The 14087-nt window shown below is 37.7% G+C and overlaps 1 protein-coding gene across 1 annotated transcript in view; it reads right to left on the reverse strand.

Moving 5' to 3' along the window:
* Positions 1–14087, reverse strand: part of st6galnac3.L (ST6 (alpha-N-acetyl-neuraminyl-2,3-beta-galactosyl-1,3)-N-acetylgalactosaminide alpha-2,6-sialyltransferase 3 L homeolog) — a 134415-nt gene that overhangs the window by 68309 nt on the left and 52019 nt on the right. Inside the window, exon 2 of the mRNA XM_018258189.2 lies at positions 9603–9797. Within this exon, the coding sequence (XP_018113678.1) occupies positions 9603–9797 (195 nt within the window). The remainder of the gene's footprint in view (positions 1–9602; positions 9798–14087) is intronic.

Here is a 14087-nt window from a genome sequence, read left to right on the forward strand (position 1 = left end):
AGGAAAGACTGTATCTACCTTTCTGATAAAGTTTATTTTACTAGTTTTAACCTTTCCTTCTCTTTGAAGAAGGGGCATGGGTTGTTTACAAGTGGGAGCATGAATGAATGAATACAGTGTTAAATACCTTAAAGTGATACAGACACAAAAAAATTACTCTTTAAAATATTAATGTACATTAAAAGCTATCTATAGGTCATGTTAATAATTTTCACTAATAGGGCTGCTTTTGTTATTGTTACTATGGGGCCGATTCATCAAGCTCGAGTGAAGGATTCGAAGTAAAAAAACTTCAAATTTCGAAGTGTTTTTTGGGCTACTTCGACCATCGAATGGGCTACTTCGACCTTCGACTACGACTTCGAATCGAAGGATTCGAACTAAAAATCGTTCGACTATTCGACCATTCAATAGTCGAAGTACTGCCTCTTTAAAAAAAACTTCGACCCCCTACTTCGGCAGCTAAAAGCTACCGAAGTCAATGTTAGCCTATGGGGAAGGTCCCCATAGGCTTGCCTAAGTTTTTTTGATCGAAGGATATTCCTTCGATAGTTGGATTAAAATCCTTCGAATCGTTCGATTCGAAGGATTTAATCGTTCGATCGAAGGAATAATCCTTCGATCGTTCGATCGTAGGATTTGCGCTAAATCCTTCGACTTCGATATTCAAAGTCGAAGGATTTTAGTTCCTAGTCGAATATCGAGGGTTAATTAACCCTCGATATTCGACCCTTCATACATCTGCCCCTTAAAGTTCCTAAACCTGACTGTTTTGCCAATCTGACTGTCTCTTCTCAGCCTCAAACTCAGTTAGAGTTTCTGATTCTAAAAGAATATTGCTGCACAATATGGAAGCCTCCTCATAGAGGAACATGGGGATCAGATATTATAGGTAACGTAAAAGCATAGGACAAATACTTTTATGGCAAAATTCTAAATAGCATGCAAAAAAAGTTATGATAGATGTAAAAAAAAAAAAGTTTGATTTCTGGTGTCAGTATCTCTTTAACATGCTTCCCCTAGGGAATGTTTCCCTCATGCCAAGGTATCCAACTGTGGGTTTCACACATAACATAAGGTGTTACATTTAAAAAACAAAAACCCCAATTAACATGAACTCAAACGAAATAGACTATGAATATTTTCATCCATCCAGGTCATCTAATATGGTATATCAAAAAACCGTCTTCAATAATTACTCAGCAAGTCGAGTTGTTTTTTGAATTACTTATATCAAATGAAATAGATATATATTATAGTAATGAAACTTTTAATTAAGCTGACCTAGAGATTTTTAAAATAGCAATTACAATACTGTAGCCACAAAAATTAGTTTTTCCGAATTTAAGTTATCCGGATTCCAATTTAGAGATTCATCTATTGAAAAAATCTTGAAAATTCAAATGAAAAAAATTTGACAGCTAAAATCTAGTGAGCTTCTATAGAAGTCAGTAGGAGGTGTATTTTCACCATTCAAGCAAGTTTTTTTTCATTGTTTATATGATTCATAAAAATAAAAGAATACAATATTCATTGCAATTGAGATTTGCTACTTAAGATATTTTAAACACAGTTTCTCTAAAATGTTACAGAAACAGGCAGGGTAGCAGTTACAGTGTCCAGCCTCAGAATACCAGACCCTCACTATGCACTTGAATTCCTGCAAATGATAAGTGAGGCCTAGGATCTATTACTCTCAGCTAGGACAGAGGCAAGCCCTTGCAATTGCTAGTCCTCTTCTCCAATGAGTGGCTTTCAAAGCGACCTAACACAAGTATCAACTATCCTTTATATAAAAAAAGGGGCAAACATCTAACACCCACAGGGCATGTTGTGGAAAACTCCCACCCTTCAGACCCAGCCCAGAAGATACAGTACGGCTATACCTTTCCAAGAATGAGAGAAAGAATAACACCCTATTCCATTAAACTACAGAAAGTGATGATAGTTTAACTGGCAAGTAAAAAGAAAAAAGTCCTAAGATTATGTAATAAAAAAACATAGGTTCACAATATTAGTCAATCAAAATTGAACACAAAATTAAATTTTGGGCTTAAAATTTGCATGATTTCCTAAATATGTAATAATAACAAAATGAGGATGCACAGAACAAACGTACATATTGCATACACATACTGACCAATACATGAGGTAAAGAGGGCCCTGATTTTTAGTGCTTACAGTGTGAGCACTTTAGAATAGTGATGGCCCGTTTTGCTTCACCAAAAAACTCAGAAAAAACTCTTCAGTTGTTGAAAGTAACTGAAAAAACTTCCTTAATCAGTCACCTCAGTTGTTGTTTACAGACTGAAATGGAAGAGCTCCAAGTTGTGATTTTTCACCTTCTAAATCAGCTCTGGGAAGGGGGGTCGACGACCCTGTAAACGGTTCTAAATTGATACATTTAGTTGATACATTTCTTATCTTTGTCCATGTTGAGCAGAATCCCTGAGTATCATTACAGGCAGATGTTAGAATTGATACAATAGTTGCTAATACTCCAGAGATGCTGCTGAGAAATGTATCAACTAAATGTTGCAAAATTGTAACTGAATTACTGAGCTGCCAGACTCAAATACTAGAGACCGGGGCGTTAAACTTTAAACTTAGATTTTGGAAAAACAGTAAAAAAATAAATAATGGAAAGTAACTGAAAAAACTCTTTATTTCTGGGTAATAATCTGAAAAAAAAACTGAACTGAAAAAAGGGTTTGTTTTACATCTTTGGCATTAAAGGTGCAGTTCAACAACACCCTCATGTGGTTCAGCCAGAAAGAGGGTCCAATGTAGCCCATGCTCTACTCTACTAGTTGGCATTTGTCTTTTAAAGCCAAAACAGGGTTACACTCAGGTTTTATTATTATTCTAGATGGGTAACATTTAACAATCCTTAATAAAGTCACCTCAGTTTACAGACTGAAATGGAAGAGCTCCAAGTTGTGTTAAAACTACTTTTGATTAAATAATAAAAAAAAAAAAGTATTGCACTTACAAAGCATCCGTGCAAGTGTAGGCACTCATGTCACATAATACACTATTGTGGAAAAAAATATGTTTGCATCTAAAAAGTATGATACGACCTATGTGCTATGTTTGTAAATGTGTAATGTTTGTAAATGTTTGTTAATGTGATCAATGCTTGTCACTGCTGTTTTTAGCAAACTTTTTAGAAAACGTTTCTTCCTTAGTTCATAGTATCCATTGTAGCATTTCAGCGAGTCCTTGAAGAATAAAGGATATATGTACTCAGATTGCATTTCCTGTTTTTAAAGATGGCAAATTAATATGCAAATTAGAGTTTGGATTCATTTAGGTATTTTGGTCAAATCATTTGTGGAAGAATCTGTATTTGGGCCAAATCCAAAAATCATAAATTTGGTGCATCCATATTTAGTATCATACAATTAATGCAGAAACGACTGTATATTTACACCACTGTTGCTATGCTATGATTAAGCTGTCAATATAAATAGGAATTGGTATACAGGTATGGGATACCTTATCTGGAAACCCATGAAGCAGAAAGCTCAGAATAACAGAAAGGATGGCCCGTAGAGTCTATTTTAAGTCAATAATTCGAATTTTTAAAATAAATAAATAAATAATTTCCTTTTTCTTGTAATATCAGGAAACTGAACTGGGGGCCAGTGTGGCTGCACCAACATACTCATATACACACAAGGCAATACGTGTGCCCCTGTTAGAGACAAAATGAGCTATAATACAAGTTTTTGGTCATGTCAAGACCAATTACAGGGACACAATACTAGTTAATGTGTGTGTTTGGGGGGCGTGAGGGTCCATGGATGTCTAGGTTAAGGTCTGCACGAACTCACAAACTCTGTGTTTCATCACCTTAGAGCCTAAGAGGAAGACCAGGCCAATACCAAAAAATATGCTACTTTTATGGAACTATTTTCATGAACTAATATATAAAATAAAGTCTTAGCAAAAATCTGAATTTAATAATGAGATTGCCACAAGTGTTTAATATTTCAGCTTTACTGCTTTGCTGACAAACGTCTACGCTTGCAGGAATTTGCTGATAGCTCAAAACAATGCACTTATATCACATTTAGTACTGTGTCCCACTGGAGATATATTTAATTCTTGTGCAGGCATTGTGTGTTTTTTCAGTAGTTTTGTACAAAAGTGTTTTATGTGTGAAAGTCAAACTGCAGACCTATTCTGTTCCCTCTCTTACATTGAATTAGACTGTGGAGCTGCTGCAATAATTGCTCAAAGTGGTTCAAAAAATAAACACTTGTTTGTTACTGTCTGAGAAAATGTTTTTCCCCAGTAATCTGCATCTATATTAGTAGGAAATAGAGGGTGGAACAAGGACTAATGAACTAGGAGACTAGCATCTAAAGGGCACTTTTTTCTGCCCTCCCTTGTGTTGCGCTTTCTTCCGTTCAGCCGCAGAGGAGTACAAGCGTAGACACACTCAATTATTGTGAAGGGGGCTGTACTCACACAGACGCATGTATGCTCCGAATGCAGGTGAAATGCAACATGCTGCGTCCCACCTGCGTTTGCCGCTTACATGCGCAGAAAAAAGCAGCCATGTTTAAGAGCTATAAAGGGCAATTCACTTTCATTAGCAAAATTGTTATAACGTAAAACATTACACTAAAACTCGCAGAAACTTTAATAAACTTTCCTAACCTGCCAAATTTTGTAAAATGGACATGGTAATTAGGGCATGTGGCCATAAAATTGGCTTGTCCCAAAGTCGCCATGCGGCACAACTTTTTGTCCCTCTTTTCATTTTTCAAATGTTGGGAGGTATGCTGTCCTTGTGCACCTCATCAACACACCACTAATTGCTTCCACTACACACACAGACCCAACAGGACTGGGGCAGACCACAATCTCTCCTGCTGGGCCAGTCAGTCAGGTCATGATCCAATGCAGGCCCGGATTTGTGGAAAGGCCACCTAGGCCCGGGTCTAGGGCGGCAGGATTTTAGGGGGCGGCATGCTGCCCAACCACACCCACATTTGTTTAAAAACACTGGGGAGGCGCTGGAGAGACAATAATTTCCCGGCGCCAATCCCCATTGCTCCTGGAGGCGACAGGGGTGACGAACGGTAGTGGGCCTAGGGGCGCCCACTATGTAAATCCGGCCCTGATCCAATGTAACCTAAAAGTTCTAAGTGACTGAAGGTAAAAATATCAAGATTAATGGGCTGATAATAGCAGAGTTTATTTTCATACGGAACAGACAGGCCAAATTTACTGCATGCAAAGACCTTTCCAAGTAGGATGGTATGTTTCACCCCGTGTGCAAATGCATATATGCAAAGATAAAATATCCTATGCAGATTATAAAATATTCACTCAGAAAACTGGCATCTTTTCCATAGCTTCTTTAAGATATGATAATTGTGTTCCATCATAAGCTATATTCCATTTGTTCTGCTCCAGCTATATTTAGAGTTAAGTAACCAGAGAAATACTGATGGTCAGTGTGCAAAAAGTTGGTTATACTCTTTTTCCTTCAAAGGGGCATTTTCTAGCAAATGAAAATAAATAATTGCTTGTTTTTACACATCTCACCAGAATGCAATCTGGCTGCCCTATCTATCAAACTATCTGCACAAACTATCAGTCCATCCTGTTTTTCAAAAGAGTAATAATGAAAAAATAAAATCCTGTGGAGCTTTTTCTTTTTCAGGCCTGATTATGGATTCATAGCACAGCGAGGAGGTTATTAAAATCCCATATGTGAAAGCCACATGTAGCACACAGAGATATGAATTGGCATTCTGCAGAGATAATGCTATCTAATGGGCTAAACAAGAAGCACAGCTTTCATCCTCATTCACAGTACATCTAAGGGACACAGCCCATTTGTATTTTGTTCAGGTAAAGCTGACCAGGGCAAGTCATTTCCCTCTTTGTTTTATCTCATAGTACTTATAAGTAGAATGTTGGTATTGCTACTACTAAGTCATTTTTTAAAAAAAAAATATTTGGTTATACTTATACACACAAACACCATTCTAACATGCAATTTTTCATGAATTAATATAATAAATGAGCATATGTAAATTTCTTTAAAATTGCAGCAGAATTTGTGCAAACGTCAGACACATGGCATCAATAAAAGTGCCAGCCAGTTGTGTGTATATGCAAAACACAATAACAAACCCTGGAAGAGCCACCTCTACAAAGCAGATATTAATGTTGTGCATGGGAACAATTAACCACAAACGATAATGCAGCCATTGCATTGTGAAAAAAAAAATATTTGCTAGGACTAAACATTGTGGATATCAACTGAAGGGTCAAAAGACAGGCATTGGCTGATTGCTTGGTTTGTGACCTCTTAAACATGCCCAGTGTGATTTGGCAATTGGCTCGAGTTACTTTTATTCAAATTTCCCATTTTGTTTGCAAAATGGGCATTCTGGAGGAAAGACATAGACAACAGTATCTTAAAAAGTAAATCGTTCATTGAAACAATACAAGCCTAAATATTCTTTTGGCTTGGTTGCCAAGGGAAGTAGGCAGTCAGTTCTTTTTAGCAGTTCTTAAGTCTCATTATGGCCATGTACAAGGGATGAATGAAATCTTTCACCAGGTTTTGCTAAAAAAAAAAGTTTGGAAAAAGTTGAGTGAAAAAAACACACATTGACATCAATGGGCCAAATTCACTAAAGGGCCAATTTTTGCCACTACGCTAATTCACTAAAATGCGAAGTTGAGTCTCAGCAGCTGAAAGCCGGCGGAGTTTTGCTAGCGTTTATTCGTCAGCATGAACATTTCATAGCGAACTTTCACTAATGTTTGTTTCTGCCTAGGACAGGAATATATAGGTCATTTATATGTCTTTACTAGCGATGTTGTTGCAAATGCTTGAAGTAACCACTTATCATTAAAAATTAATGAAAGTAAGCAAAAAAAAAGACAAAAGAGATCATCTAATGCACTACACATGCGCGCACCCTAAAACAAATGTGACATGCCCCACAAATGGTTTAAAAAAAGGTTAAAATATAAATTTGTAATAGTTACAACAGACAATCCCGCTTTAAAATATGAAAAAACGCCAGCGTTTTTTTTATCATTTTAATAACTTTTTAGCAGGATGTACTTTCATCTTTTCAGTTCACCAGGTCTAAGGTGGCAAAGAAAACTCTGGTGAAAGCAATAAAATTCGCACTGCCGATAGGGCGCAAAACTGCCCAAATTGTCCTCTAAACCTGTTTAGTAAATTCTCGATGTCCCTGGGGATGGGATTTCTGGCGAATTTTCGCTAGTTACGTCCACTTCACCCTTTATTAAATTTGCCCCAATGTGCTCTTAGAGTTTTCACTGTTTCCCTAAATTACGGCAAAGCAAAACTGTACAGATTCACCTGTCAGAAGACCTAGAAGACCTTTTAACCACTCACTGCTATGGATAACTACTCTAGGGCAAATCTGAAACCATGTAAGTGTCTATGAGCAAAAACTTCACAAATGTCGTTAAATTTGTGTTTTTAAAATAAAGTTTTTTATCAAGGGGTATTCATTCAGTTTTCACCTAGTAAAATGAATTTGCACATAGGCTATGATGTTTTCCCCATTATAGCTTTTATTAACTGAAGCTCCTACTGGTAAAAGCAATAGGGACATAATATTAATATATACTGCACAGAGTAACATTTTTACATTATACAAGTTTCTTTTATTATGCTTCTATGTTTCCTGTCCAAATGCAAAATGAATATGAGCCTACTTGCAATAAAAATAATGTTTTTTCCTAATAATGTAATGAAAATAAAGCTGCATTATATTTTCTAAAAGCTAATTATCTCTGAATGTAAAAAAAGTTATATGCAATTTTCCCCTCATTCTTTCGTGATGCAGATTTATAAGTAAACACATATACAATAATCAATACTCTGGGCATTATGGAGATCCAAAAGTGACAAAAGTGCAAAAGTCTACTTTGTTATATAAAGTAACTCAGAAATAAATTTTTGATGACTGCAGCTCAACTCTTGCACTAAGTGGTTGGGTAGTAAGTTATACTGTAATACAATTTCCTCTGAAAAGATTACATTAAAAGGAAAGATGCCTCCTCTCTCTACTATTCATGCATATCTCTGTTGAAGAACATTCATTAAAGCAACCTGCATCAAAAGTACATTTCATGCATGACCACATAACTGAAATCTCACAATTGATAAAGACTAGTTTGCATATAATTATTGCAGTGTCTTACAAGTTAGCCCTGGCAGATTTTTCCAGTTACTGATTGGGCCTAAATCTTTTCCAGGCTTTACTCATGCTTGTCACAGGCAGCAGAGGTATCCATCACAATAACAGTGTTATAGGCTCAATGAATTTTTCACAGGGTTGCTCCCAGTCTGGCCCTGCACATAAACATGTGTAACTTTAAAGGAATAGTTCAGTGTGAAAAGAAAAACTGGATAAATACATAGGCTGTGCAAAATAAAAAATGTTTCTAATATAGTTAGTTAGGTAAAAATGTAATATATAAAGGCTGGAGTGAACAGATGTCTAATAAAACAGCCAGAATCCAACTTCCTGCATTTCAGCTCTATAACTCTGAGTTAGTCAGCGACTTGAAGGGGGGCCACATGGTACATTTCTGTTCAGTGAGTTTGTAATTGATCCTCAGCATTCAGCTCAGATTCAAAAGCAACAGATATGACCCACGTGGCACCCCCTCAAGTCTCTGATTGGTTACTGCCTGGTAACCAGGGTAACCAGTCAGTGTAAACCAAGAGAGCTGAAAAGCAGGAAGTAGTGTCTGACTGACATGTTATACATCAAATCACTCCAGCCTTTATACATTACATTTTTGGCTAACTAACTATATTAGAAACATTTTTTATTCTGCACAGCCTATCTATTTACCCAGTTTTTATTTTTACACTGAACAATTCCTTTAAGAGCCTAACTTCCTATGTTTTAAGTAAGTAAGAAGCACAAGTTAATGAGTGTAGCTCAATTCATAACATTTTAATAAGGGCCCCCTAGACTAGGTGGTGATGGCTGGCAAGCCACAGGGGTCTCCAGGGCTGGTTGGGCAAATATTGGTCACACTGCATGTTCAATTTTTTCTCTTGTTCCATTGGCCCCAATGATTTCATGGCACAGCCTGGTCATTAAGAATTTCATGATGCTGTGGCCCTCAAGCATTTTCATGGCACACTGTGGTCCCTAAGCATTTCATGACATATATATAGCGACAGCCCCCTGTTGCAAGAGGAATTAGAGAAAAAAATAAAAGCAGAATGGAGTCCATTCTGACTCTAAATATGCTACTGCCAAAAAACTATTTTTTCTTGAAAGGATTTGCTGCTGCTGCCAACAGGTTGAAAAGGGAGCATTCATTTTCAGGCACCTCTGGTGAGGGCCCCTGTCGTTGCGGTGCCCAATTGTGCCCAATAGGTTAAACAGGTCTAAGGCTGACATGAGCAACACAGCCCTGTACTTACCACATGGCAAAATACTGTTTTGCACCTTGCACCAGATTTAAAATCCAGTGTGAGCAATGCCTTGAATGTACAGAAAACTCAAAATAAATGTATCATAACTTATTATCAATATATATATATAGTATCATAATCTGAGACTTACTTCATGCGTTTTTACATTAATGTAGCCATCATGATATGTGAGTGGTCGTCTCTGCATGTCAGATATAGGAACACATCTGGAGCTTTTTTGGCCAAAACAAGACAGTAGTTTGAGAAAGCTGGCTTCGTTTAAAAGACGAACAACAATCAGGAAAAAAAATATTGAAACAGAACTGACAGCAACGATGGGAACTCTCTGCAAAAAGAAAGAAAATATATGCACATTAATAAAACTCCTGTTAGCTTTTCAAATCCCTGCAAAACAGACATGTTGTCTGAGATATATTATGTACAAGCAACATTGTGCTAATGCTGAAATACATAAACACTAACAGTTTTTTAACAATCTAACCTGGCTGAAGGCTGAATAAAGCAAAAACAACAAAGACATCAACAAAAAAGCATAAGTAGTTTTTATTATATGGTATTTTAAGGCAATATTGTTTGTTTAAAGGGGCTGTTCAACTTGAGCAAACTTTTAGTATGATGTAGAGAGTATTTCTGATATAGTTTTCAATTTTTTTTGTGGTTTTTGAGTTAACATTTTCTTCAGCAGCTCTCCAGTTTGCAATTTCATAAATCTGGTTGCTAGGTTCTAAATTACCCAACCATGCATTGATTTGAATAAGAAACTAGAATATAATTAGAGCAGGGTCTGAATAGCAATGTGAGTAATAAAAAGTAGCAATAACAATACATTCCCTTTTTGTATTTTAAGTCGGAGCCTCCGCTACCAATCCCCCCTTTCCCCCTTATTTTTTTTCCTGTCCTACTGTCTGGAAGAGATTCGGATGGCATGGACATCAGTGAAGAACCAGACCTCTCAGAGGCCATATGAGAACCACGTGAGAGTGGGTGACTCAGGGGATATGTTCCCTCCAGCATCTTTAGCTGATACAAGTGCCTCTCTTGTGGTGTTCACTGTTGTGGCTGCAGGCCCGGATTTGTGGCAAGACCACAAAGGCCCGGCCTAGTGTGGCAAAATTTCAGGGACCGCATGTCGCCCAGCTGCATTCTTAGGAACACAGGGGACCCGCAGCTGCCCAGCACTATGGCGCATGTGTGTTCATGAAGGTGGGTGAGCTCTAGGACCAAGCAGCCTAGGGGCTCAGAAATGGGAAATCCAGGCCTATGTGGCTGTGGTGATGTCATGGGTAGGAGCCTGGATGCATGTGCTGATCTGCTGATGCATGTGCTATGCTTGCTGGCTGAGTATTCTCTTATTCTCCCCTCTGTGGAAATATAAAGAGGGACAAAAGGATTTGCCACGCAAAAAAAATTCTGACCACGCCTGTTTTGTGGCTACACCCCCGCATTTACCATGTCCATTTTACGAAATTTGGCAGGTTATGAAAGTTTGAACATATTTCTGGGGTTGTTATGTGTTATTACAGTTTTACTAATAAAGCTGTGAGACTAAGGTCTCCCAAGACCTGCTTATCTTAAATTATTACAAAAGTATCTAAGTATCTATTCTGGGCTCTCTGCCAAAAGCCAATTAAGTTAGAAACTTATTTTTTTTCTGGCTGTTTAGTGCAGGAGATCAAAGAGAAAGTCGGGACATTTCAGTAACAAACCCGGGTTGAGCTGTCAAAATCAGGACTGTCCCACAAAAAGGGGGACAGTTGGGAGGTATGTGATTGCTCGTCCCAGGTGGAGAGGGCACCAGTGATTTAGTTTATATATATATATATATATATATATATATATATATATATATATATATATATATATATACTAAATCCCAACCCCCATTCAATGGTGTTTTTGGAAGAGATCATGCTAAATAAAGAGAAAAGCAGGTATGGTCTTTCTCCCCCCAAAAATAACACTTTTTTTTACTTAGGTAGGACTGACGCATGGACACTGCCTTGACGGGGTGCGTCAGCTTATGCATATTTTGTACAAACTTTGTAACTAAAAGTGTCTTTTTTACTAGTTACAGTTCAGCTGTGCAAAAATAGGTTTCTCTTGGGGTTCTATATTGGAGTGCTGGGGTTAAACTTTGTGTAATTTGTTTATCAAGCCTCACCCACGTGCACCCAATAAAAAAGGGATGAGCTGCAGTTTATTATGTTTTATTTTATAGTATGGGGAGGTGGGTCTCTCCTTAAAGGGATCCTGTCATCGGAAAACATGTTTTTTTCAAAACGCATCAGTTAATAATGCTACTCCAGCAGAATTCTGCAATGAAATCCATTTCTCAAAAGAGCAAACAGATTTTTTTATATTCAATTTTGAAATCTGACATGGGGCTCGACATATTGTCAATTTCCCAGCTGCCCCTGGTCATGTGACTTGTGCCTGCACTTTAGGAGAGAAATGCTTTCTGGCAGGCTGCTGTTTTTCCTTCTCAATGTAACTGAATGTGTCTCAGTGGGACATGGGTTTTTACTATTGAGTGTTGTTCTTAGATCTACCAGGCAGCTGTTATCTTGTGTTAGGGAGCTGTTATCTGGTTACCTCCCCATTGTTCTTTTGTTTGGCTGCTGGGGGGGAAAAGGGAGGAGGGTGATATCACTCCAGCTTGCAGTACAGCAGTAAAGAGTGATTGAAGTTTATCAGAGCACAAGTCACATGACTTGGGGCAGCTGGGAAACTGACAAAATGTCTAGCCCCATGTCAGATTTCAAAATTGAATATAAAAAAATCTGTTTGCTCTTTTGAGAAAAGGATTTCAGTGCAGAATTCTGCTGGAGCAGCACTATTAACTGATTCATTTTGAAAAAAATTTTTTTCCCATGACAGTATCCCTTTAATGCTTGCTCTCCCAACCCCCATTCAATGGTGTTTTTGGAAGAGATCATGCTAAATAAAGAGAAAAGCAGGTATGGTCTTTCTCCCCCCCAAAATAACACTTTTTTCACTTAGGTAGGACTGGCGCATGGACACTGCCTTGACAGGGCGCGTCAGCAAATGCATATTTTGTACAAACTTTGTAACTAAAAGTGTCTTTTTTACTAGTTACAGTTCAGCTGTGCAAAAATAGGTTTCTCTTGGGGTTCTATATTGGAGTGCTGGGGTTAAACTTTGTGTAATTTGTTTATCAAGCCTCACCCACGTGCACCCAATAAAAAGGGATGAGCTGCAGTTTATTGTGTTTTATTTTATATATATATATATATATATATATATATATATATATATATATATATATATATACATATATATATATATATATATATATATATATAAATAGGTACTGTATGTGTTTATCAAACCTATGTATTTTTTATATTACAGATCTGGTGGAAAAAGCTTTGTAAAAACAAAACACAGAATATGCCCAGGTTGTGTTGTGAACAGCCTGTTCCTTATGACCAAGTCTCTAGGCTTTGTAGTTCTTGTCTGTCTAAAACTGCTGAAGGTGATAAAGCTTTACAGACTGAAGCCTTTATGAGCTGGTTTAGAGGTGTTATTTCACAGACTGTTGAAGAAGTCTTACAAGCTGTTCATTCCACTGCTCCTACATACCAGGGGGAGCCTTCTTTTCAGTCTCAGATTCAAAGTATGTGGTGTTGGAGTCCAAGTTGTCCTTTTCTAGGTCTGATAATCAGGCTTGCTAACAGGGCTACAATCCCTGTAGATGATGGGTCTGAACTCAAAGATCCTTTAGATCAGCATGCTCAGTGTGCATGACAGGGTCTTTTATTGTAAACCCCAGTATTCAGTATCTAGAGCACTAGATTGTTGGCTGTCTAACCTTGAAGAGGATACTGAAGGTGAGATAGACAGAGATACACTACTGGATATGATGTCTACCATCAGACTTGCCTCAGACTTCCTTTGTGATGCTTTCTTGGAAGTTCTTAAGCTCTCAAGTCATGCTTTGACCTTGTCTTCATATAGTCTAAGAGCTCTGGCTTAAGGCCTTGTCTGCAGATTTTACCTCTAAAAAGTCCCTCTGTAGTCTTCCTTGTGAGTCTGGGAAACTCTTTGGGTCAGGACTAGAGAAAATCATTAAAAATATGGCTCCTGGGAAGTCTAAGATGCTTCCAAGAAGTCTTCCTTTCATCCATCTCATACTAACAACCAATACAGATCAACACTCATGGTACAGAGAGAGAGCCTGAGAGACGTGCTCGACAATCTAGACCATCTTGATCTAGACCCTATTCATCACAGCCTAAGTAAAAGTCTGAAACAATCAAAAAACAAGATTTCTGATGCCTGGCATCTAGGCCCTGTGGGTGGAAGACTTCAAAATTATCATAGTTGGGCAGCAATCACCTCAGATGTCTGGGTCTTATAGATAATAATAAAGTGCATAGAATTTCTGAAGCAACCCATTCACAGGTATTGCCTCATGGCCTATATTCAAGAGTAGCACTGGAGCAGGTTCCTATGGCAGAAAGAGGTGTTTATTTCCCATTTTTTCTTGTTCCCAAAGCAGGAAGGAAGTTCAGGATGATCATAGATCTCATCTGCAAAACTCAATTGTGCATGGAGACAATAAGGTCTGCAACAAGTATTATTAGCCAAGACA

Source organism: Xenopus laevis, chromosome 4L (assembly GCF_017654675.1).
Source record: "Xenopus laevis strain J_2021 chromosome 4L, Xenopus_laevis_v10.1, whole genome shotgun sequence".
Taxonomy (NCBI): Eukaryota; Metazoa; Chordata; class Amphibia; order Anura; family Pipidae; genus Xenopus; species Xenopus laevis.